We start from the raw sequence: 27533 nt of genomic DNA on the forward strand, positions 1-27533 counted from the left end.
GCATTGCCTACAGCAGTGCTGTACCCAAAGCAGTACCTGCCAGTTCCCCGTCTCAACAACAAGCTCATGGCAGTGTGTGTAAACTCAGTCATTTAGTTCCAATGCAGAGAAATGGCTGGTGAATTCTTAGGTTTATGATACGTTGTGTTTATTAAAAGCCCAGGATTTAAAACATGCTTCAAAGGCTCATGAGAAAGTCAGAAGTTTTACCCATCCCTGGTGTATTAAATGTTCTTCATGCGATGTAAGATAAGACCCTCAAATATTGTGGTTCCCTAATTATGCCGTTACCCTGAGTACCACAGATGTAACTGGCTTTAAAAATTCAGGTGGATTAGAGGTTAAATGTGAAAATCTTGTCATTAAAAAGAAAGAGAAACATGTGTTCAAACATATTATATCTCCCGATGAGAAAAAATATTTTGTCTAAAAGCATGGGAAGAAATCATAAAGACAGTCAATAGTTTCGAGTATGGAAAAATATAAATCTTCTCTACATCATAAAAGAAATGAAAAGGCACACAGCAACATGGAAAAATATTAAAAATGTGCTTGGCAACAGATTAATAACCTTAAAACATAAAGGTCAATAAGGAAATCATTAATATTAATAATCATAATAGGTAAAAATTAGTAACTAAAACACTGAAATCCCTGTAGACAAATGGACAAAACAATGGAAAATTCAAGAGAAGAAATTCAAAGAACTAAACAAGATGTGAAAACAATGTTAACTTTCACTAGTAATTTTCAGAGATGCAAATTAAAATCAGATGCTTTCTTTTGCCTATCAGATTAGCAAAGATGTTTAAGAAGATAATAGTCATTGCTAAGTTTTTAATGAAATAAGCTCCCACTCACTGCTGGTAGTAGTGTGAGTGTATTCTTCTGAAAAGAAGTTTACCAATATGTAGTAAGAGCTTTAAATTTTTTTTAATACCCTGTTATGCCCTAGTAATTCCAGGAATCTAGTCCAAGAAAACATTGAAATTAGATGAAGATATAAGTACAAAATAATTATTGTTGTACTATTTGCAGGAGCAAAACCCTTGAACTGCTTCAACTATTCTCCAATATTAGCATTAACTAAAGCATTAACACACAGTGATATTCATACAGAGGTATATCTTGCAATTAGAAAAAATTATTAGTCTTGCAATGAGATTTTTTGTAATCAAATGGGAAAATGCTTATTACATAAATGTTTAGTAAAAAATACTGGTAAGATGGTATTATATTTTTCATATGAAAATACATAGAACAAAAGGTAGGAACAAATATGCCAAATTTGAATATTTGAACATATATGCCAATATATGAATATTGGAGTTGCCCAAAGGCAGTGGATTTGAGAGTAATTGTTTTGTTCTGATTCATAGTTTTCGGTACTTTCCAGATATCTTTATAGTAAGCGTTTGTAACCAGAAGGGAAGGTTTTAAAAAGGCTTTGCAGAAAGAAACTTATACATATGAAATGGGCTTGGACTTCCATAGCATCTTTCTCACAGGATATGAAGTAAAGCCTACTGCCAAAATAATTTACAAGTAAAGATTTACTTTGGAAAGATTGGGAACACAGATTTTTTTTTTTTTAGTATTCTGAGAACTTCTTTCTTCTTTTCTTAGAAACAACAGTAATAACAACAAAAACATAGTTAACCAAAATAGATCCTTTAGTTAACAATATCATTAACGTATTGTATTTCAGAGTAGAGTTTAAATTCAAATGGGAATGTTTTTCTCTTGTAGATGTCGTCTGCTGCTGAAAATGGAGATGCAGCACCTGGGAAACAAAATGAAGAAAAAACCTATAAAAAGGTACGTGTTTTGTTTTCTTTCTTCAACTCAGAAAGAGGAACACTGTTGTATTATTTGGCTTGTTAATATTGGCATAGGCCTTTTCTTTTTCCAAAGCAGTTATAAGTTACTGTCTCAGTTTTTCCTGTTGCTGCTATAACTAATTACTACAAACTTAGTGCCCTAAACAACGCAAATGACAAATGTACCATGGTATAGTTCTGTAGGTCAGAAGTCTGGCACGGGTCCCACTGGGCCAAGATCCAGGTGTCTACAGTGCTGCATTCCTTTTTTGGAGGCTCTAGGGGAGAGTCCATTTCCTTGTCTTTTTCAGCTTCTAGAGACTACCTGCAATCCCAGTATCATGCTTCCTTCCATCCTCAAAACCAGAATGGCTGGTTGAGTATTTCTCAGGCCGTATCACCCTGACACTTTAAAGGGACTGTGTGATTACATTGAGCCCTCCTGAGTAATTCAGGACAATTTCTATTATTAATATATTAGCAACATTAATTTCCTCTGCAACCTATCCTTGTTGCCAGGTAACAACATATTCACAGGTCCCAAGGATTAGGGCATGGGCATCTTTGGGGCCATTTTTCCACCTATTACAGTTACTTCAATATGGAATATTGAGGGCAGGTCATTATTTGAAGACCCTTATTATTCCTAAGAAGAAGGCTCTTAAAGGTGTGCAGTGTTCTTTGTATAGTATATGAATCCTTTACTTGATTCACTACTTTCTACCAAAATTTTAAATATTTTACCTTTGTATTTTAAAAAATTTTAAGTGTGAAATGCTCCTCATCTCTCCTCCTTCTGTAAGCCTCTCAGATTTCATGTCTTCAGCCCATTTCCCCAAAATCTCTTTTCCAGACTTCCCAATGTATCTTTCCTTACCATCCTTTGACTTTGATAAATTCTTATCTCCTGACAACTAAGCTACTGTTCAGAAATATTACTGGGTAAAATATATTCCCAAGCACTGCTACTCCTGATTATAAATTGACTGTACATTTTAGCTTTTAAAAGTTCTTGCTTTTCTCCCCTCTTGAGAGTAGGAGGTTTATGTATTGCAGCTTTATTATATTTTAACTTTTCCTTTAATAGATAGCTAGCAAGCAGTTCAGTTGTTAAGTACATGAACTATCTGATCTGACCCACATATTCAGGCCATGGAACTAGTATGATGTATTTCCTGTTCCCTTTTCTTGTGGGAGAATATGCCCTTTTTCCTGGTATATCTTTTTTATCTGACTTTTTCACTCAGCCAATTCTTGAAATACAAACAGGGAGGTTGTCATCTGAGGTGATGGTATGGCTGGGGAAAGTAGGGTGAAGATTCAAGAGCTCAGAAGTGTCAGCTTAGATCTTATAAAATCTGTGCATCGGGCCAAAGGCAACAATATGCTATTATTTATTTTTAGACACAGGTAGAAAACCAAATCCCATCTCATTTACCCAAGACTCCATGCAAATTTAGTCGAGCACAAGACCAACATAGAGATGATTCAGTTGCCAGCCTGTTGTTACTGCAGATCAGTTTCAGGCAGCATCCTCAATCAGCACCAAGATGCACTGCAACTTTTGACTGAATTCTGACCTACAGGAGCTCCTTCATTATGCAAAAGTTATAGAAAAAAATGTGACCATGACATCTTGGAGTTTGCTAAGTGTGCCCTGCCCAAGAATTTAGTAAAGCGGGTTGTCAATAATATTATAGGTATGAGTCTATGATTAATATCTCTAACAGGATATTTGACATAGCAATGTTGGGAAGGTTATAAAATCGAGAAATCAGATTCCATGATAGCAAATAATGCTGATAAATAAGAGAAGATGCAGGAAACTTAAAGGGACCAAAAAAAAAAAAAAACCACTGACAATTTTTTTAAATGTGAGTTAGTAGAGGGATCTTTTTAATGATCTCTGATTTTAAAAGGAATATAAGCAATAGAGGGGGCGGTATGAAACCTATCTAAAGAAAGCATCAAAAAACCCCAGCTCAGCACCTAGAACTGTAGCCCTCAATAAACATGGTGTTGATATGCACAGCAAGAAAAAGGGATCACTTAGAGAAAGTATTACTTTACTAACAGATAAAAGCTCAATGGAATTATTCAATTTAATTCTTCTCCATTAAGCAGACTGATCTTCAAACAGGAGAAGGTGTTAATGGCAGAGTTAGGAAAGCTGATAATAAGAGTCATATTTGCTATTTCAAATGTGTTTATCTCTAGGCCCAGATAAACCATTTCCCAGATGAAAGAACTTGAAGCTAGGGGTACCACTAAATGTGAGCTTTGAACACGTTTGAGAATGAGAAAATTGCCAAAAAAGCAAGAGATAAACAATTAATGGTCCTATTATCAAAAATGAAGAAGAGGCACATTCTAGAAACCAGAATGTAAGTGAGACATGGTTCCCTAGCATAATTTGAGCATTATAATTATATATATGGTTTATACACATTTAGAGAAGAAACATGTCTTTTTATAAACCTGGAGAAATTCATAAGGATGTAATTTATGTCAAACTAACCACATTTCCTATTCTGAAAGAATCATTAAGTTATTCATAGAGAAGGAGAATGTTCAAATTTAATGAATCTTGATTTGAAAGCATCTGGAAGGATTTGCAGTATCCTTTCAGACAAGGTGGGATAGTATTGATTAAATATTATGTTTAGTATGCTTGTACCTGATTGGACTAATGGTCTCAAAGACTGGCAGTGTTGCTCCCTATCCACTTAGTGTCCACACACAATGCATGTGTTGCCCTGTGTAGCTTAACATTTTCACCCATGACCTTAATGAAAGCATAAAAGCTGTGCTTTGTAAATGCACAAATGACAAACTGGAAATGGTAGCAAACAGACTAGATGAATGTCATCAAGGCCATCATGCATTTCATTAACTGTATCCCTTTTACAAATAAATATCTTTCCTAGTCCTGAGGCCCTGACCGTATATGCACCTGTTTAAGAAGCTTTGATGACCCATTGTGTTTTTCCCTGTAACTGGAGCCCATCCGTGTGTCCCAGGTTAAGGATCCCCTGATCTACTGCCCTAAGAATGAGAAAGATACCAAGGGAGTTTATAAGCAACTTACAATTGGGTGGGGGAGGCAAGATATGAATGCAATTTTAGAAAACTGTGGACTATAACAAGATTTGTTCAAAAGAGGAGAAACTAATATCGGTTAGAGTTAAGCAGCAGGCTTGGGCTTTCTGTATTAAGCCCCAGATTTATTGGGCAGCTGCCAGCAACACTCATCATCATGAGTGCTATGATTTCCACGTGCTTTTAGGGAACACTCACTGTTCATGGAACAATTTTATACTCTCTCCATCTCAATTATTCTCATGTGATTGTTTAGGCTGACTGCTTTTTGTTCTTGCAGTTAACTGTTTCCCTAATCCATTATCAGTTCTTGGCAAGCCTGGGAAGACATAGCTAAAATTGGTCCTTGAGGTTAATGTCTTCAGCTAATAGCTAAAATAGGAAGTTTGATTTTAGCTGCTTAAAACAAACATGCTGCCCATTAAGACAGGCCTTAAAGGCTGCCTGGCTGTATTTAGAGTATAGTATTTCCATTCTCAGTTGATTTATTGAGTGTCTTCCACGAGCGTTATAAACGCAGAAGCCTTCCGGGGCCAGGCAGGTAACAAGAGCGAAATAACTAAGGAGCCACGGTAACCAGGAGATACACGCCTCCTTTAAGGGGGGCACTGACACTTAGTTCCAGATGACAGAGCTATGCAGGAAGGCTCACCCAGGGTTAATAGATACTCTGATTTTTTTTTTCAAGAAACCAGAAATAAGAATTTTGATGTGAAATCCAATTTTTAAATATCAGCAACTAACTCCAAAGTCTTTAAAAATACACTCTGGACAAAACAACATACCTATGAACCATATCTGGCCCATTAGGCAGTGGCCAGTTTGCAACCTTTGACTCCCCTGTTGGTTTAAACAAGTGAGATAGCAAAGAGGAGGACACAGAAGAAATGCATGTAGCAGCTTGTCTCTACCTCCTGTGACCTCACAATTTATTTGGGAGAAAAATACATGAAAAAATTATATAATGACCCAAATCGGTATTAAGTGCCAAGACAAGTGGTATTTCATTTAATCATCTTGCAAGTCTTGACGAGCTTGAGGCTCATTACAGTGTTCTGGGGAAGGGAACACAAGTTCCCAGGCTTGTTAGTTAGCAGAGCATTTTGCTGGGGTAAAAATTTCATAGATGTCTCATTGCTTTTTGCTGTGACAGATAACCCCACTTTCTTAGTGACTGTGCCTTCAGATCTACCTTCTCATTTGTCTCGATGATGGGGAGTCCGAGGAACACGGGCACAGAACCGGGCTGAGCGTGATTGTTGGAGGTACAGGAGAGGCTGGCCTGAACAAAGCTAGGTGTCAGTGTTTGGGAAAAGTAGCAGGCAACTTTGGAAGTGTGGGCTGGCTCTAAATGACAGCTAGCCTGGGTGCTGGTTTGAGGAGTTTAAATTTTATAGTTCCAGGTCAGTGTTATCCAGTGGAACTTCCTACAATGATGGAAATGTGCTGTAATCTGCACTAATGCTGTAGCCACAAGGTACGTGCGGCTGTTGGGCATTTGAAATGTGGCCAGTGTGTCCCAGGACCTGAATTTCTCATCTTAATTTTAGTCAAATTTAAACTTCAATAAGCACACATGGCTGATCCAGGTTGGACAGTGGTTGTAGGCAGTGAGGTGCCGTGACATTAGGGTAGTGACAGGATGCAATGACTGTGCAAGCCTAGTGGCAGAGCGCATGTTGCACGGGGTCAGGGGAGATGATGGAAGGAGGCTTTTGTGTTAGTTGAGCAACAAAGTTGGGTGTAAAAAGTTGCATAGGAAAAGATGTGGGGAATATTTTTGAAAAGAAAATCACGATGAAGACTGACCTGAAAGTTTCCAATCAGGCTGACTACCAGCATTTTTCCGCCAGTGATGGAACTAGAGAAGTCTGGGAAAGAGTTTTGTGTTGTTTTGGGTTTTGGTGGTTTGTTTAACAAGATGAGAGACACAGAAAGAAAACAGGAGGCAGGGCATGAGCTGACTTGGAGGAGGATTATTTAAACTCAAGTGAAATGCTGATGTCAGAGACCCAAGTGTTCTCTATTTTATATGTGAAGAAATAGCCCAGCCCACCCCTGCCTTTCCAAAATGAACAGATGTCATGGTGGTTGGATGACATACGCCAGGTCACCTAGCAGTCAAGGAGATGGTTAGAATCTCCAGCCAAATGTCCTCATTTTGTGATGTGTCCATTGGAATAGACCAGAGTTTCCCAACCACCTGGGCAGGGACAGACGTGGAAATGTTTACAGCCATTCGCCTTCTCCCTGTCTCCCCCCTGCACTCTAAGGCTGTCATTCCAGGCTCTCGCCCTTCCCTCTTCTGCTTCTTTCTCCTTCCTGTGCCTGCCCCTAACAAGCCTCCACTGGGAGAGTCTGGTTTTGATGACCACAGGCCACTGTGGGGACAGAGGTCACCTGCCTGCCCAGCACCCTGACTGTAGTGCGCTGCGTCTCTCTAGCGGATTTCCGCCACGGCAGGTGCACATGCTGACAGCTCTCAGAAGGCTCCAGCAGGAAACCAACCAGACTAGGGCACCTACGGGGTCCTTGGCCCGAGTGCCCCAGGTTTTTTCCATTTTGTTTTGTTTTATATTTTAAGACCTTGGTTGTCACTTCATTCCAGTGTCTGAGACAGTTTTTTTTATCAGTGGAAGCAGGGAGCGATGAGGGATGAAGGAATTATACCTGGCCCTGACCACATTACAAGGAGAGGGGCCTTTTATTGCTTTTTAAACATGAGTAAGGTAATGGCTCAGAGACACTTTGATGTAAAAAGGGAGCATTTATTTAAATACAAGCTCTTTTATAAAATGTCTCTGGGAAGACAGGCAACCGGTAATATTGGCTGCCTCTGGGGAGAATTGGATAGTGAGATCTTGAGTTGGGGAGTTCTTCTCTGCATAGGCCTTTTTATGCATATTTAATTTTGAACCATGTGAACGTATAACCTATTCAACAATTGAATAAATAACATTTCAGAATTTTGGAGCGGAGTGGGGACGGCATGTGTTCTATGCCCTGACCACTATTCTTTTCCTTCAGATTCTAGGAAGCCACCACATCCGTAAAACAAGCAAACTTGTTTATGCTGAGCAGCAATTGTCATGAATAGCAATTGTCATCATGATAATGAATGACCCTTTGACATTCTAAGTGTTCTTCCTGATTCACTTTATCCAAACAACCCTAACCCAGTGGTTCTCAACCAGGGAACATTTGGCAATGTCTAAGACATTTTTGATTGTCACAACATGGGGGCTGGTGATATTGATTCCTAGGATGATACATCTTTTTTTTTTTTTAAGAGATAGGGTCTCACTCTGTTGCCCAGGCTAGAGTGCAGTGGCACCATCATAGCTCACTGTAGCCTCAAACTCCTGGGCTGAAGCAATCCTCCTGCCTCAGGCTCCTGAGTTGCTGGGACTACAAGTGCACACCATTACATCCAGCTAATTTATTTTATTTTATTTTTTGTAGAGACGAGGTTTTGCTATGTTCTGCAGGCTGGTCTTGAACTCCTGGGCTCAAGCAGTCCTCCCACCTTAGCCTCCCAAAGTGCTGGGAGGCCAGGCGTGAACCACTGTGCCTGGCTGGGATGCTGCATCTTATAATACATAGGACACATCCCCAAAGCAAAGAATTATCTAAATGTTGTTAGTGCCAAGACTGGAAAACCTTGCCCAAACCAAACTACCTTTTTAAGAGAAAGGTGGATGTGAGTCCAGCTCTTCTGGATACTAGTTTACAGGCATTTTTCCTAACTGGTCTGAATCTTGAAATGTTTCTCATTGATAAAATGTAGTTAATACTTAACAACCTGCCTGGCTTATAGTACTGTGAGAATCAAACAATTTAACAGATGTGAGCAAATACTGGCAAAAGGAGAATACTAATGAGTGAAGTCACTGTATTGATTAGCAAGAGCACACTGTCAACCTTTGATTTCCAGATAGTTCTGTGAGGATGGAGCTCTGGGCTGCTGGCGAGAAGGGTTACTTGGCCTCCTGGTGCTACCGTGGTCAGGCCCGGGGCCCAGGAGGCGGACTGTGAGTGCCGGGGCAGGATGCTGGGTCCTTCCCAATAGCAGTGGCATCTAAAAATCAGAGAAAAAGATGTGTTCCTGCTGGTAGACTGCTGCTGTGTTATAAAAATTAAGTGGCAAGGAGGTGAGCTGCATTATTTAGACAAGAGACATTTTTAAATAATTCCATTAGATTCAGAAGCATAGGTAATCATATACCATTACCACACACACCCCCCTGTGCAGATGAGCCCTCCAAACACCTCAGCTTCTGCATAGTGTCACCTGAACTTCTGTCTTCCTCCTCGCTAAGTACCAGAGCAAGTGATCTCAAATCTGCCTTTATGACTCTTAAGCAAGACATTACTGATAATTAAGTAAAGACAGTTGACAGCTTCAGATTAAAACCACTGAGCAAGCCAGCTCTCTTATCAGTCTGTTGTTCTGAGTGGTTCATTTTGAAGTGACGTCTTTCAACATTCCCTTTGGAGGGGGCGTCTGTATGTGAAGCTACCCAGGTTTGCTACCCTTCTGCCTTCTGATCAATGTGGGCACTCCATCTTTCGGTTCCTAATTCCAATACATATCACTTCGGTGTCCCTAAAACACTAACTATAGGGAGATAATATTCTAAACCCAAACCTTATTGCATGGCTTCCTTCAGGGGCAACAAAAACCCAGTGTTGTTGAGTTTGGTGTGCGTGGCTGGCTAGGAGGCTGGGCGTTCGGTGTTTCTGCAGCTAGTTGGGCCATCTGAGCTGTGGTTCCTGTTCTCAGGGCACAACGATGATTTTGTTTTCTAATTAAAAGGCTTAATGTAAGCAGGTGATCTGCATGGCTCCCTGCACAGCTTGGCCAACAGAGGTCTGGTCCGGCCAGCATGCCCCTCGCCCACCTTTATCACTGCCTCCCCATCCTTTGCCTGAGCACTTAACAGAGATTTTAAAAGGTGGCTCTTAACCAGTTGGATAAGAACATAAAAATTTTAAATTCTGAAATTTTCTATTCCAGATTTGGGAAAAGAAGACCAGCAATGTAAATTAGGTTTTAGTCTTAAATCTACTTTAACGCTCACAGGGAATATACCATGTGTTTATTCAATATGTTTGCTGTTTATGGAGTGAGAATCATTGGCTGTTGAAAGAAACTTATTTATCAAATTCGTTGAGTTTGTTCTAAGCAGAAACCTATTCAATGAATTAGATAATAATTATTACCAATCAGAAGCAATTTTGAAAGCTATGCTAATCATAAGAGCTAGCATCTATCAAGTGTTTGGTGTATACCAGCTACTATTCTAAGCACTTTAGAATTATCAATTCATTTAATCTTCATAACAACCCTATGAGGTGATATGATCATTCCCATTTTAAAGGTGGGAAAACTGAGGTACAGAGAGGTTAAGTAACCTACTTCAGGGCAGTAAGTGGCAGGATAAGTCTGGGATTTTAACCTGGAGTCTCTCTCTCCAGACCCTGTCTACTGCAGTATTGTCGGAGCACGGTGGTGTCCAGAGGGCAGTGCTGCCCATGACATTAAAATGGTGATTCTCAACCATCCGCTGTAACAGTGAGGGCCAGTGACGCAGATGAACCCAGCCATTTTAGAATGGGAAAAAAATTCATAGAATTGAACAATTTAAAAACATATTTTCCCTAATGCAATGGCTCAAAAGCCAACCTTCCTCGTCCAAAATGTGTCTCACATCTGAATACAGAATCTGAACTGTAGCCTCAGGAATACCTTTATCTAGAAAGAACGTAGTAATTTCAAAATGAAAAACAAATAGATCCCTTGGGCACTGTGCAGAACACTGGAAATAAGAAGATGACTAAAGCAATCATTTCAAAAATTATTCCAGAGTGCAGAACTCAAAATTGACGGTAAGGGATGAGATCCGCTTGGCAGGGGTGACATATTTTGAATTGTCAAATTAGGAGAACAGCCTTTAAAACCTACCTGTGTGACAGTTCTGTAGACTGTCATGGAAGGTGTAATAACTCACTAATAATCTGCTCAATAGCAAAACACAATCTGGTAAAGAAAGTATTGGGGAGGAGGGTGACTATTTTGAAAGTTATTTTCCCCTGCAAGAATCAAGTTCTCCCCAATCATACACCTATATTTTCTGGCAAGTTCAGTTCACTGTCGGTCCTGTGTTGGTGACTTTTATTACAGCAGAGAAAGGACACTGAGGCAGCTCAGTCCTCTGCGTGGAAGCTACTGCCCTTCAGATGTCATTGAGGAGGGAATGAAAAGAAGGCGGTTTGTGGTCTTGGTGGGGGCTGTAAAATTAAGATTCTCAGTCTTCCTTTGTCTGTTTTGCACAACTTCTGACATGCATGTACATGCAGACACCCAGGGGCACAAATTGGGTTCAATAACAAGGAAAATTTTAAACTATTCACTGGGTCTTGCTGTACTTTTTTCCCAGTAGAGATTATGAGCCACTTTTTCTGTCATGCCAGTGATTTCCACTCATCCGAGATGTGCTACCATCTGCTTTACATTGTGGATCAGGGAGCATTTATTTGGTTATTGGGCACGGAGCTAAAATATAGGCTGTCTGGGGAACATTCTAATTCTCCGGAGCTAAGCTTTCATATTGTGACCTTGTCGTTTTTTTATGGGCGTGGTTAGTGCCCGGAATATAAGACACGCATTTGATTTATGTCCTTGTACTCATTCATTTCTTCAGTTGACAAATATTTATTTAGCTTGGCACTGTGCTAGGCCTTGAGGGTAGACGAGAGGCCAGGATGTACATAGTCCCTGCCTTAATAATGCTTTCATTGTTGTGATACAGACAGACCAGAAAAAGTAAATGTAATTGACCAAGTTTAAAAGTGCTGTGATGAAAACGAAGACAGGCAGAGGCGCTGCCTTTAAGATCAGGTATTCAGCAGGCCCTCTCCACTGGGATTGTAAGTGTGAGCCGGCAGGCAGGAGAGGAGTGGAAGAAAGAGAGAGAGAACGCCTTTGCCAAGCTCTGGAGGCAGGACGAAGCTTGGTGGGTTTGAGGGACTGAAGGGGAGGCCCTGTGACGGAGGGCTCTGAGCAAGGGAGAGCGGGCAAGTAGACTGAGAGCCGTGGTTCCCAACTGGGGCCGGTTTTGTCCCCCAGGGGACATTAGGCAATGCTGTCACAACTGAGAGAGGGGTGCTACTGGCATCTGGTGGGAGGCCAGGGACTCTGCTACACATCTCACAATGCACAGGACAGCCCCCCACAACAAGGACTCATTGGCCCCAAATGTCAATGCTGCTAAGTTGAGAAACCCTGGGTTAGAAAACGAGGCAGTGGCCTAGGCTGTGGACTCAGGAGGAGAAAGAAGAAAACAAGTTTGAGATACATTTCAGAGTCGATATTGACTGGACGGGGCTGTGGTTGGATGTGGGGGTGAGGCGTGGTAGGGATGATTGATGATCTAGGATTCTAACACGAGAACCCACGTGGATGATGCAGCCTTTTTTAGCGTTGGAGAGTGATGGGGAGGGAAAATCAAGTCTTCCAATTTGGACATGTTAGTCTGGCAATGTCGGTCAGCCATTGAAGGGGAAAATGAAGTAGGTGCTTAGAAATGTGGATTCAGAACTCAAGGGAGAGGTCTGGGGTTCAGTTTCAACTTGTCAAGCTGTAGATCCACAGGAACTGGTGAGATGGATGGAGAAGAGAGGCCCCAGTGTGGGGGTGGGGACTCACAGGGAGCTCACAATGCAGGTGAAGACAGATTTTTCACACAAAGATTAGGATATAAAGATGTAAAAAGTTTATTTTGCTTTCTTAGAAAGAAAGAGATGGGAGGAGGGAGAGAGAGAGAGAGAGAGAGTAGGAGAGGAAAGGAGGGAGTGGCCACAGTTCATGAAGGAAGAAATGGAAGAGCCAGGCAGCTGGGGAGAAGTGGCTTGGTGTTTTTAAAGGCTAAAAATGGCTTTTTTTCCTTTGCTGTAGACTGATAATAGAAGCGGCTGTGGAGTGGCTGTGTTTGCTTTTTCATTTTTTTTCTCTTTTCTCAGTGAGGCTGACTTTCCCTGCATTAGAGTCTTTGGAATCTGGGTCTGGAGAGAGCTGGGGGGAGTTCCCACCCCTGTTGTCCACTTAGGGCTCTTGAGCCCTGTGAGAATGAAACTCTCAAATAAAATAATTTTAATCTTATAGACAATGGATCAAGTCCCAGGTGGCTGATCAAACAAAAGAGCAGTTGTTTTATGAGTTTTCTCTTCAAAGGGGCAATTAATGTGTTGTGAGTTTATTTCTCTTTCTGTTTGATAGTTTTTCTCTGCTAGCTAGTTTAGCAAGGCCACCTCCACCCAGGCATGGGAACATCCATATTTTGATATTTACCCCCTAAGACCTCTTTCCACAGAGTTATACCCCTAAAATAAGTAAAGCTGGCCAAGTCATTGCCTCCTCATCTTCCACTGGCTTCCATTACCCACAAGGAACAATCCACACCCCCTGCACAGCATGTGAGTCCTTCACAGCCCGTCCCTAGTGTCAGCATCTTGGCCCATCTGCTCCCATTATCTTGGGCACACACCTAACTCTGGCCACCCTGAATGCGTCACCATTCTCCTTTCTACCCCTATTCTTTTCTGTGCAAGCTGATTGCTCTGCGATGTCTTCATTCCAGACAAAGCTCTGTCATTGCCTTCCCTCCCAAGCACTGACTGTCAGCCACCCTTCCCAGGCCTCCTCAGCACCCTGCACTTACCTCTGTTACATCACAGGTGACTTTGTTTTGTAATAATCATTGGCAGATATGTCCTGCCCACAGCACCATGAGCAGCTGGAGAGCAGGGGCCTTGACCAATCACCTTGACATTCATAGGGTCCCACACGGTGCCTGGCATGCAGCGTTCAAGAGATGTATCATTTTTTTCTCCTTAATTCTAAAATTTTTATAGACTTTCCAAAGAGACATGTTCTTGAGCCTACAGTTCCAGTTCTGCAATTAGAGGTGAGACGTGGGGACAATGGGGTAGCATTCATACTTTGGATATTTGGATCCCAGAAAGCACCCTTTGAAAGAGCTCAGTCCCATTCCCTTGGCTTTTTCTGTTTCAAAGATGATAGTGATTATCTATGTCATGGGTTACCATATGGGCATTTGAAAGTTGGCTATCAGTGATGTGGCATCGTTAGTCCCCTTGTCTATACGCTACAGATAGCTTACGATCAGCCATTTCTGATCAGAATGAATTTTAAAAGGCAGTCCTTTCCCCAACCCTGTCACTTAAAGGTTCTTTTCAGACGTTGGCCCAATCAAAGGCTGCCCCTAGATACAGGACAGTAATCGTCAGAGAGGTCGGGCTTTGGGATTGGCTGGCAGCCCGTTTCTCTAGCCCAGGAGCATAGTAAACACCCTTTTCTTTGTAACAGAGAAGAAACAGGATCAATGATCATCCAGGTTTGCTATTTCAAAGAGGGTGAGAGGGACCAATAACCTAGCAGTTTTAAAAGCAAGTATCTCCCTCACAAAATTGTAGAAGAGTATAGACTTTAAAGGGTCACTTGGGACCCAAAAGCAGGCAGTGATGAGAGCAGACAGGACACGGGCCCTTACACCCTTCCTTCCTTCCTCACCAGCAGTGGCCTGAGAGGGGCGTCTGTGGCCAGGCCCTCAGGCCGGCTGTGCCACTGATGAGCTCAACCTTGGGTAAGACACTGAACGTCTGAACGTAGCGATACTATGGTGTGGCTTGAGTATCAAATCTAATGTTGTATGAGAAGGCACTAGGAAGATGGTAATTGGCTGCACAAATAACAAATTGCTATTATTGTTGCTGGATTCCCCCCCCAACACATACACTTTCACACACACACACACACACACATGGGAATTCAAGCCCTGTGAGAATAGGGACTTGGCAGACTGAGTAGAACTCAATACTTAGTGAAGGCACCAATATTATTGCCACCTTCTCCATACTGGGACACTGCTCAAAGTTTGGAATTGCAAATGGTTTGGGACCTCGTTCTCCCTCCAGGGAATTCTCTAGTATTGAGTATTCCAGGTGGCAGGTTGTTTTCAAAAGGAAGTGAAATTCTATGGGAACAGGAAATCTAACTTTTATGCATTAAAGACCCCTTTAAAAAAAAAATCTCATGCCTAAAAAGGAAAAATACTTTCTTAGCTTTCCATCATATTAAATAAAACTTACAAATTTTCTATCATAGCTTTACCACCTCTCAGTGCTGATTAGTTCAAGGAAACTATATTGGGCTTCAAGAACCCCTCCTCCCTGCCTGTCTCTGCCTTTAGACCTTCTAGCTGCTCTTCCTGGGCCAATGGAGTTCTCCTGGGGGAGAATGAAATGTCATCTCCTCTAAGCACACAGAGTGCAATAGAATGGGATGAGGGCATGTGTCTCGAAGACAGCAAGATGGGTGAGGGTGGAGGTGGTCAGGCCACATCCAGCTTTGCATTGCATTCTAAAGAAAATCACAGAAAAACCTTGTTTTGCAAGGAAGTATTCAATGTAATAAAAATGTCAAAAGCTTCCATTTCCTTTTGGAATTTGGGGTATGCCAACTCTACTTGCATTGATGTTCACCTCTGTACTTTTTATTCACTCATTCATTCATTTCTGAGCAATTTTTGCATATTGGATACTTCCATTAAAAATTATTGTTAATTTTTAAATGTGTACCTTTTTGGATTATGGAGGCCCTGGATTGTTTTAAGTGAGTTTACAGATGGGTGGGAAGAAACTACGTAGTCTGATAAAGATCCTGGATTAATCTAGCCAGGGAGAGGTTATCTTACCAGAAGCCAGGTGGCCGCCCAGAGCAGATGCAGCATGTCTCAGTGTGGCACCCCTTGGCCCTCAGAATTCCTAACGGGGACGCAGAGTGGCTGGTACACAAGGCAGAATCTGGCCGAATTGGGGGAACCAGGCCACATGGCCCTTTAACCTCAGGCTTCCATGCCCTGAAGGAAGAATTTAAATCAGCAGTCTACTCCTGTGATAGGAAACTTTACACACATCCATGCCTTTCCTACTTACTGACCCAAATTCAGCCTCAGCAAGGTCATCTGGTGCACAAGCATTCGGAACCCAGACAGCCCAGAGCAGTATCTTTGTTTTCAACTGTCCCAGCCACAGAATGCCTGTTTCTCCACATGTTCTCCCTCAGTAAATAAATCTGGGCACCTGGCTTGGGTTTCACAGGGTGTGTCACAGCAGTGAACACAGGGACTTGGCCTATGGCCTCATGAAACCAAGTTAAGGGGTCTGAGCATTTTAGCACTATTAATACATTAACTTTCAAAATGGTTATTCCATCTTAGACTCCCCCTAGCTAATTAGGGGAGTGCCTGTTTTCCCCAAGTCCTCACTAACACTGAGCACTACTCCTTTTAAAACTTTTTGCCAGCTGGATAGGTGAAAATGCCTTAATTTTCATGTTAATCTGCATTCAGCTTTATTCTTGTAAGTTTGACTTTTTTCAGATGATTTTTATTGATTTATGTGTATTCTTTTGAGAATTATTTCCAAATACCCTTTGCTGTCTTATTTGTAAGTGCTACTTATATATTAAGGACCTTGCATTTTTGTTGCAAATGTTTTTCTGGTCTTAAATTAGACTTTTCATTTTGCTTCCTTTTTTTTTTTTACCCCAAGCTTTTAGAAAGTCAAATTTGTTAATGTTTCCCTTAAGGCTTTTTTCTTTGCTCTTATTTTTTAATTTTGTGCTAGTACTGCCTTGTTTTAAATATAATAATTTGTAATGTGGGACTTCCCATGGTGTTCTTAATTTTCAAAATTTTATGGTGATTATGTTTACATTTATTCCTCTAATTGAACTTTAGAGTTATAAGGTCATTACCTCTAAAAAGGTTTCTATTGTGATTTTTGTTGAAATTGTATTAAATTTATTAATGAATTTAGGAAGAAATAGCATCTTTAAACTATTGCATCTTCCCTTCCAAGGATTAAATGTCCATATGTTTATTGTCTTTCATGTTCGTCAGTAAGTTTTTATTTTCTTCATAGATTTTGCACCTATTTTTAGTTAAATATATTCCTGTCTAACTTATGTGGAGTTTTTGTTGTTGTTGTTAATGTTTTGAGAGGATTTTTTTGCCCTATTGTGAATGGAATTTTTTTTTTTCCATTACATTTTCTGACTGGGGATACATAAAAGACCTTGATTAATGTGAGTTCACTTTGTAAACTACTAACTTTATGTGTTTTTAAACTATTCCACTAGGTTCATGATTGATCCTTGGGTATTCTAGGTAGCAATCATATTATCTATCTGTAAATTGTAATTTTTCTCCTTCTAACCAGTATTTTGTAATTGGTTTATTGTCTTGGTTTATTGTCTTAATTTATTAGCCTGATCTTCAAAAACAGTACCAAAGAATCTTTGTGGTATAAGGAAAGCATTGTCTTGTTCATGATTTTTAAGGACAAGTGGCTCTTATACTGTTTCCTAGAATATATCCTGTGCTCATTGCAGGTTATTAATAGATAGGTAAATAAAAATTTCTTAATCAAATACATTTGGAACGTGTCACTCTAGTGCCTCCATTAGTTTACTGTTGTCTTTCAGCTTGAAAAATTGTTTTCCATATTAAGAAAGTTTCTTTCTGACTTTAGTTTTACTAAAAATTTTTTAAACTCTTAACTGAATATTGACTTTTTTTATAGAATTGATTTAAGCTGACCATGAGAAGGTAATCATTATAAACACAGTTAGCTTTTTGAGATACTCCAAGTACTGGCAAATAATAAAATCATGTTTCTCTTAAAATATTACTTAATTTAGGTTTTACTTCAGTCCAGATGAATGGAGTAATTGACTTATTTCCTTATAGTTTGGGGAAATTTTAAAAATTTCTTCCTATAGGCCTATTGATTGTCCCCTACCATACCAGAGTACTCTACATATAAATTATCCTAATATTTAATACTTTTCACAAGCTATTTTGTGGTGGGCAAGTTGTTGAAATCATTTTTCCTGAGAAATTTTATTTTGAGCAAGGAAAAAAAAGGACTTTTGTGGGTTTTTTTTTTCTCTGAAATTCTGTGCTTACTTATCTCAGTTTCCCTTTTGTTGAGATTTTTAATATTATTTCATGTTTTATTTGTTCTTCTGTTTCTTCATTTGTAAAATTTGGGGTATAGATAAGCGCTAAATGTCCTTTAAGTTTCTTGGTTTCTTGATGGTCATTGTATTGTGTTTTGATTCTATGATCATCACTTGCCACAACTGCTTTTATGAAGGCCTTTCAAGATGCCTGGGAGAGGGGAAAGAGAAGGAGGTAAAGAGTAGGGAGGAGGCTACATTTATTTCTCATCTGTTTTTTAGAGAACCTGAGTTGGCTTTTCTCTGGTGCAAAGGCAATAATATCTTGCATATTTTCCCACCCTTCTTTAAACCGCCTGTGGATTAGAAACTCAGATGACTCTATGGATTTAAAAAGATTAATCCTCTGTGGGAAAAAGTGGAGATTTTCTCCCCTTTGCTATGGCCTAGGGAAAATGAACACACCAGAAAATTATCAAAGTCTGTCAAGAGAATTTCAACTTTGTAGGAAAATAAACTGGAGTATGCATATAGGACGGCATTGTGCCACCATCCCACCAGCTCTTGAAGCCTAGGAAAGTCCTGACATAACCAGCACCTAAGACATTGAAGTGTCTCACTGAAAGAAAAAGGAAAAAGGCCAGGGTATTTTCTGTTGGGTCCAAACTTCATCATCACCAATCCAGAGAGGTCCTGTCAAGACCATCTTCTATCCACAAGACCAAGTGTATACTCTTCCGTGTTATAAACTCATCACCTATCTGTTCATTCTTTCAGCAAATGGTCAAGTAGGGCTTGCTTGGTGTCATACACTGGGACCACAGAGATGCAAGGCAATCTCTTTAATTTTAGCCCAGTGCATATTAGCAGTGACTTTTGGGGCTCAGGGAAATGGGGGCAAAGAAAGAAAAGGGATGCCTCAAGTAGACAAGAACTAAAAGTATTAAAAGTATTGTAAAATTGATATCTGTGTTAGTTTGCTATTGCTGCTATAACAAATTACCACAAATTTAGTGGCTTAAAACAACACAGATTCATTATTTTCTCCTTCTATAGGCAAGACACTCAGTATGCATCTTGGTGGGCTGCAATCAAGGTGTCAACACTGCTGGGTTCCTCCCTGGAAGCTCTGGAAGAGAACACTTTTCCATTTTCTGGGGTTTGCCTTTTCCAGCTTCTAGGGGCCACGGACATTCCTTGGTTCATGGCCCATCTTCCATCTTCAAAGCCAACAATGGCAGATTAAGTCCTTTTCACATGGTATCTCATTCTCCCTCTCTTTTGTCTCTTTTTTTCCTCATGCTTAACAACCTATATTATTGTATTTGGCCCACCTAGACAATTCAGGGCTCTCTCCCTATCTCAAGGTCAGCTGATTAGCAACCTTAATTGCATTTGCCACCTTGTAATATATTTTGCCTTTTAGGGTAATGTATCTGCTGGTTCTAGAGGTTAGGACGTGAACAACTTTGGAGGCCATTGTTCTGTCTGCCGTGGTATGATTTACCAGTGTCCTCCTCCTCTACGCACCTATAGTTCTTTGTTATCCCTTTATCACATTGCTGTCAGTCTGACTGGGACTCTCAGAAGACACCGACTGAGGTCCTGAGGTATAGACATTGCCTCATGTCTGTATTTCTTTCTCCTCCTCTCTTTCTCTTCCCTCTTCTACTTGCCTCCCTCCATAATATCGATATGCTCACTAAATGCAGCTCCGGTACCTAAATCTCCCTGTTATAAACTTATATACATAAGAGATCATTTTACAGCGTATACGCATGAAACGGGGCTTCTAATGCAACTCCCTGTGATTGAAAAGCAAATATGGCTCATGTTACTACTGTTAACATGAAGCAATTAATGTTTGAACAGAATTTTCAAAATGAAATTTTGAGCTCGCTGCTAGAGATAGCTCAGTCTCCTTCATTTCCTGAATTATTATGCATCTCCCATGGTACCGTCTGCCATATTATTTCTTTGGTGTTTACAGAAGCAGGTCATGTTTATGAAGCATATCCAGAAGAAGGAAATGATATATGGAAAATCTCTACATGGGGTGTAGAGTCAAGTGATCCCTAGGTTGGAACCAAGGGCTATAAATAGGACAGTGACTTCATATGTACCATGGGACTAGTATTTTCCATCTTTCAGCACACAGTTTGAAGAAACTTGGATGGGTTTTTTTAATAGTTCTTTTTGAAAATGGAACATTAGCTATCCATAGAGATTTAATCTTGGACAAAAAATAGGAATAAAAGTCATCACTTCTGGTGACAAGCTTAGTCCTCTTTTCTTGAAAGTAATTGAACATCCTGTGAGTTTTTTTGCAGTTTCTGTAGAATTGAGAATAGTGACCATCATTTGAGGTGGAAATAGCGGAAATGATTAATTTAGAAAGGAGAAGGATTGTGGGGTGGGTGGATGTGACATTTTCTGCATTGTATTCTTAGAAACTTAGACTGTTAGAGTTGGAAGTGCCTCTGATAAAACTGTTCATTAGCATATGAGAAAACAGAGGCCCAAATACTTTAAGTCCCTGGGCCAAGAGTGTGCTATGTGCAAAAAACCACGCTGGAGCTCAAGTCCAAGGCTCTGGACCCTCAGACTTTCTCAGCCCACTGCATTCATCTCCAGGACCTCTGGTGGTCTCACTAGGGTGACCCACTATGCCAGCTGCTCCAGAGATGCCCTTCATGTTGACTTCCACTTGGGCATTTCTGGTGCTCAGATGGCTAAAATACTCTCTGTACAGTTTACCCTGGAGAACTGAACTTCCATCTGCTGTAGAACACAGTAGCCTCTGTATCTGTGCATACGTGTGCATGTATCTATGGAGGTGGGGAGGGTGGACAGGCATGTTTGTACACACACTATGCCAGCAGCATTTGTAAGGGCCAGGATCATGACACTGGTGATAGGAAATGCACTTTCCTTTCCCACTTCTTCATTGTTCTTTCCACAAAATAATAATATCATCTCAGTACTTATGTTTTACACTTGGTGAAACAAAATGTGAGTTAAAACTGTAAAATTTTAAAATTGAAATTGTTCTTGACACACATATACTGCAAGGCATCCCATTGATGTGGACAGCACATATGTAGACAACAGGAAAAGCACTGATGTGGTACCTTCCCCTACAGATAGAAGCGTGATGTGTCTCAGCGTACATTATGGGAGTTCTCCACTTAGATTAAGTCGTGGTTCTCAATCAGAACAAATTTTGTGCATGTGCACACACACAAACACACACACACACACACACACACCCAGAGAGCATTTAACAATGTCTGCAGGCATTCTTGGTTGTCATCTCTGGGGGAAGTGGTGCTACTGGCATCTATTGGGTAAGGGCCATGGATGCTGCTGAACCTCCTACAATGCACAGGACAGTCCCCTGCCACAGAGAATTATCCAGTCCAAAGTGTCAGTAGTGCCAAGGTTGAGAGACCCTGGCCTACAGGAATTTATGACTTATCTGATGCTTGGATTTAGAAGGCTACACAGAGGGTTGATTCATTTAGAAATAGCTTGGCTTATGAAATAAACCTACCCAGTATAGTATATGGCTTGGGGAAATTTTTGTAATCTAGTTGGGTAGGGACATAAGCTTGCCCAAGAGGAGCAGAGCAGCTCACTCTGTGAAGTGAAGTGAGCCAAAGCAGACCCGGCCCTGCCCCTGTGCTCGCTCTCTCGGGCCTCTATTCTCAGTGACTAGAGTCGCAAATCAGCCTCCTGCTGGTCTCCATATCTGTGGATTCTGTGGTTGAGGGTTTAGATGTATTGTTTTTGTTTGGGGTCATGATATAGTTTGGATAACAAAACGTAGAATTTTAAAAGATGACTAAGGATATAAAAGACTAAGGAATGTCTTACCCTGATTCCCTCTTTACACAAACAGCCCCAGTCAGGGAACCCTATGCCCCATGAGGAATCAGGCCTCAGCATGGCCAAGTCTAGGCAAAGACCACTGTGGCAGCAATAGTTGAAAAAGGAGAGGGGTCTGAGGAGAGAGGAAATGGTTAGGAGGCTGCTAGAGCCTTCTCTGAGTGCTACGTTCTACTTAGGGACCAAGTCAGGTAAGACTGATTTGTGTTTCCTTGTTTGTTTTTGAATCTTTGAAATAAAATTTCCATACTGTTTGGGTTTTTTCCCCATTGCCAGGTGGTTACATTCCAAACAAATTAAATCATGGAATAGAGACACCAGTATTTCCAATCATGCTCATTTTGTGGGACTGATGGTAACGTGATTCCCTTCCATGACAACACCCTTGCCCATGCAAACCCATAAGGGTCAGCAGCTGGAGTGCCTGGCACCAGGAGGACCACCTGTGCCCTTCGCCTGGCATTGCTGATTGATGTCAGTGGATGGAAGAGACTGAGACTGTTTTCACTTCCTTCAGTCTACACAGTGAGCCAGTCTCCCCATCTTGGGAAACCTATTCCTTTACCAAGCTGGATGGTAGAAAATTCCCTGCAGCTATATACTGTGCCAGGTATGTTTATTTCACAAGCCAAGCCAACCTGTTTCTAAGCAGCCCTCCTAGTAGCCTTCTGAAGCCCAGTGTCAGATACCAGTGCTGGAAGAAAGATGAAAGGATTCTGCACAGGTACAGGTCCTATCAACATGGGCCTGAAAGTGAGGGAGCTGGAGGTGTGGTTCAGAAGACAGGTAGAGGCTGTTAGAGGAAGCACAGACAATCAGAGGTGAAGACAGGTTTGGGAATCAGCCAGGCCTTTTGTACAGCAGACTCATGACGATGTAAGAGAACATAATAGAAATTTTTAGACTGATAACCCCTTGCTTGTGTTGAAAGTTGACTGCTGCAGGGTCCAAACGAGGGAGAACTCCTACAGTGGAGGTTATGTATCCATAGCCTCATAGAATGTTAGTGTTGAGATCTTCATCCATCTAGTGTCATCTACTCAGTCATTCAGCCAACAGTGAGTGGAGCTCTGAGCAAAGCACTACAGTTAGATGGCAGATAGGTTACCTAGTTGGAGGATGTGAGGTCAGAGGTCTGGGCTGCAGAAACCCTGCACGGTTTCCTCTGACTCTTACCAGGGCAGGGGAAGGAAGCAACCCTCTGTTGAGCAATTGGCTATGGGTCAGGCACTTCCACTTGTGCTGTAGTGGCAGGCCATTCATCCGTCAGCTGTGGCCACCAGTGATCCAGTTTGGACTGGGCCACTGGAAGACTGGTTTGTTGGGATCAAGTCAAGTGGTCCTAGGAAACCGGCCGAAAACAGTCACATCCCCTTACAGTCCAGAAAAGTGTCAGAGCCTGGTAGCCAGCTCCAGCGGGGAGAATCCTGAACTAGGTGTTTGTTGGTAGCTCGGACGCCAACTTTTATGACGTTAGGCAACATCAAGAACAACTTAATAATGCTCTCTCCAGAGTTCATGAGAAAAGGACTAAGCAGAAATAAACAGCACCCCAGCCCCTACCCAGCGGGTACTTCTGGAAATTACATGTGGGTGAAGCAAGGCTGCTTCCTCCTGCTCCGCTTGTGAGAAATGACTGCCTGTTCTCCTTTCTCGGTATCGGTCTTACTTTAAGAGTTACAATACAAAGAAGGCAAACTGCAGGTACTTTCTGTTGGTGTTTTCACTGGAGCAACTGTAAATGGAAAAAGAAAAGGCATAGAGAAAATGGTGGAATGAAATGTTAAACCTTATAAAACAAGTGGCTTCTGGTTGCTAACTAGATATACTGAAAAACAAATGAAATCAGAAAGCAGACTTACAGAATTTTAGATATGGAAGAAACCTGGCAATCATCTAGACAACTGCCTTCATTTTATAGAGGAGGAAACAGCCCCCGGTGACATCGTGTAACTTCCTCAGAGTCTCACAGCCCCCTGGTGGCAGAAGTGGCCTGAAACTCAGATCTTTCTACCTATTGATGACTCCAAACATCTGTCCGTGTTTGCAAGTTAATATGGTGGGGCTTATGAAGTGAGGGCACTTGTCATTATCTGTGAACACTTCTCTTTTTCTGCCCTTGGTCACCAGGCTGGCTGGGATAAGGGCTGGGAGCCCAGACCCAGGGCCGTGGTGCCTCTGGCCCTTCCCTGCCATCCCTGACTGCAGCCTGAGTTCCCAGTGGGGTTTTGAGGGTGCTTCTCTCCTGAAGTCCTCAGGTGCCTTGCAGAGGGCTGATCCTCGCCTCTGGGATGAGGGGGAAACAAAGTAATGTGAAAGGCCATGAGGAATGGAGGACGAGGATCCAGGAGGACAGGGAGGAAAAGACGGCAGATTTAGGGCAAGGGAGCGGCAGACAGGCACGAGGGCCCCGAGGGCCTAACGTGGCTGTTTTGTTTAAATGCACAGGGCTCAGAAATAGAGGATTTTTGAAACTACGTTCCACTGTTGTAAAAGGGAAAGTGTATGGGGGAAAGTCACAGCTCAGCTACAGTGTAATCCTAGATCTTGAAGTATAGAGGTTACGTGGGCAAAGAATGAATAATCCAAGTTTGAAAGTATGCATAATGTTTAAAATTATCCCCCAACTTCAATGCTTTTTCCTGGTTATGGAGAGTCTTGAAAAACATGTAAATGAATTCTGATCTATCAGTCTATGGACACTCTTCAGAAAAGTGCCATTTAATAGTGTTTTTTGTGAAAAATGATCTAGGATTTGTCTTTCAGATGTGCAATCTTTCTGAACTTCAGTTTCCTTATCTGCGGAGGGAATAAGGTTATGGTGAGAAATAAATATCACAAACATCTTGACCTTATACATAATAAACCCTTAAAACAATTACAATATAATTTAAGGGAATAGTATGTAAATATATAAGTCTGTGAAATATCTCACAAAAGAAATGATTGCATTAGAGCCTTTAAAGACTTAAAACTAAGCTTCCTCTACTCAGGAAACACTTAAATTCTAAATTTTAAAGTCCCTTTAGATAAAATCTCATATTAATGTTTCAGATCTTTTTGTTTAAAATTCTCTTGAGTGTTGTTCTTCTGTGGCTTTCCAGAAATACGGCCAGAGCTACAAGATAGGTAATAATAATACCATTAACAATTTCTATGACATCCATTTAAAATAATTTAAGTAGACAGGAGGGATGTCTTCACTCCCCATTCTTTTAGGAAAACAGCTTGGCCATAGGGATGTAGAGAGAAGCCATGTTTCTCATCCCTCATCAACATCATTCCTTAGTCCTTATGGAACAGTGATCCGAGATTGGTAAACAGCACATCACTAGCAAGTGTGCTTCTTGTTGTCAGTCTATAAAATCACTGTATTGTCAGTTTGTAAAATTATTTTTGCTTTATGTGTGATTCTATCTCATTTAGCAGCCAAGAAAGCTGCCTCTTTCTTTCTTCTAAATTTTGGATCCCCAAGCTTTGCCTTTCTATTCCATAAATGTTATTTGTCCCTATAACATATATGCAATATATGTTATAACATATATGCAATATATGTTATATATTATTACATATATAATACATAGATATATATAATTCCCTCTCATCCACTTGTAGAGTTTATCATGAAAATTAAAGTAAGAGGGGGGAAATTTAAACTGGGAGAGATTTAAAAGGAAAAGCAAAGCTATTTTTATTTCTTCTAGGCCTGCTTCTGCACCATTTATTATTTTCCTCATTATATCTATTTTTTATAGATCAAGAAGCTTAATTATAAAAAAGTTAAGTGACTAATACAAATTGAGGCACAAACGGGGAGGAAAAAAAATCTAGTGGTCCCTGCCCCAGTAAGAAGCTTCATTTCTGTTTTTGTTCTGCTTGGGTAAATGGATGGCAATGAAGCCCTCCTGTCTTGTGAAGTTGGAGAACTTACCTCCTGAGTTGATTGGCTGCAGAAGAGTGACCAATGCCCTGCCAACACCATCAGCACACTGGGAGATGCTGGGTTGTTTCCCCTCCTTAACTAAATACATTCTTCTTTTTAAATCTGAAGAGGTCAGATGGTGGAATGAAAAGGAAAGGTTTGAGGTCCCTTAGGGCAGGCAATAAAAGATATAACAACAAGATCTTGTATGCTACTGGTATTTCTGGAAGTGTATTAAGTTTCCATGCAAGTCTTAGCCTCCTTGAGGGACTTGTGATCATCACTTCCCATTCCCTAAATCAGCAACAGCAGCTGTGTGTGTGTGTGTGTGTGTGTGTGTGTGTGTGTGTGTGTGTGTGTGTGTGTGTGAAAGAGAGAGAAAGAGAGAGAGAGACAGACAGAGACTGCATATGCAGCAAAAGCTGGGGGGCCAGGGCACGTAGGGCAGAGCTAGGGGTTAACATCCTCTCGAAGTAGATGGGGGTAACATAAGGCCAGAAAGGAAGGATGAGAGCACAGAGGTTGCTGAGGGTTCTTTGGCAGGGGAGGGGGATTGGTTGGTTGTCCTATACTTGACTGACATAAAGCTGGTAATCAGCCTGGATTCTAATTCCTTTCCTAAAGATTCTAAAATGACAATGTTACAGTGAAACCTTTCTACTTTGGCCCCATCTAGGATACCTTTTAAACCAGTGCCCATGTCACACTGTGTGCCTGCATTGGCAGAAAGCCATGAAAGTGCCTCCTGGAGAACTGTGTGGGACTGCGGCTTAGCTTTTGCCCTGACCCACCTCCACACCCATGAGCAAAGAGAGTTAACCATGGACTTGCCCGTCAAAAGGAGAATGCACATAAAAAGAGTAGAAGCTGGCTTGGCATTGCCTGGAAACAGGCCCACACAGCCAAGAAACAAGCAGTTGGACTAGCAACAGACTTAAATGGGCCTGTGCTAAATTGAAACGCAAAATTGGCAAACTGGTATCTCTGTATGTCTATGTCTGCTGATGATGTCGGGTGTGGACTTAGGGTTAACAGATCTAGGTTCAAGGGCCAGCTTTGCCACCTCCTTGCTGTGTGGCCTTGGATAAGCTGCTTTGTCTTTCTGGACCAGTTTCACCTTAGCTAAATCAAGAGTAAATAATTTAGCACAATGCTTTGATCATAATAAGCACTCGGAAAAGGCCAGTCAGCTGGCACAATGGTGAAAAGGGCTCAACGTGCTCCCTTCATTTCCTCCCCCCAAAAGAGTGAAGCGGAGGTATAGCAAGAAAGGTGCTACTACCATAATGTCAAAAAATTCCAGCTAAAGATACTGGATCATTTCTCTCTACAGAAAAGCCCATCATAAAGGTTCTTTCTAACCCTACCATGTAAGGCTATAAAGAAATAGGTAGGCAGGCTTGTTTATAGTTTCTGTGTGTGTGTGTGTGTGTGTGTGTGTGTGTGTGTGTGTGTGTTTCTGAACCCCATCTCACCCACAGGCTGCTGTTATCTGCTCCTGCAAAAGAATCCACTATCCCAGTGAGCCAATTATAGAGTACATTTCTTATCTGTTGTTGCAAAAATATATACTTAATTGTGAATATGAGTATAAATTCTTCTAAAGGACTGTTTCAACTTTTAAAAATCTAGAGCTGTGTAAAATTAGAGTAAAAAGGAATAAAGAAGAACTTTATGTGGTAGATGATAAAGAATAGCTAGTTTCTGCCCTGTGAGAGCATACAATTTCAATAACTTAAACTCCCAAGAGAAAGCATGG

General features: G+C 41.1%; 1 protein-coding gene across 2 annotated transcripts in view; it reads left to right on the forward strand.

The window, feature by feature from the left end:
* Window positions 1-27533, forward strand: part of PIP5K1B (phosphatidylinositol-4-phosphate 5-kinase type 1 beta) — a 265239-nt gene that overhangs the window by 108856 nt on the left and 128850 nt on the right. For both annotated transcript variants that reach the window (XM_045562400.1, XM_045562401.1), the window contains exon 3: window positions 1750-1818. In XM_045562400.1, the coding sequence (XP_045418356.1) occupies window positions 1750-1818 (69 nt within the window). The remainder of the gene's footprint in view (window positions 1-1749; window positions 1819-27533) is intronic.

Source organism: Lemur catta, chromosome 10, assembly GCF_020740605.2.
Source record: "Lemur catta isolate mLemCat1 chromosome 10, mLemCat1.pri, whole genome shotgun sequence".
In the NCBI taxonomy this organism is placed as follows: domain Eukaryota; kingdom Metazoa; phylum Chordata; class Mammalia; order Primates; family Lemuridae; genus Lemur; species Lemur catta.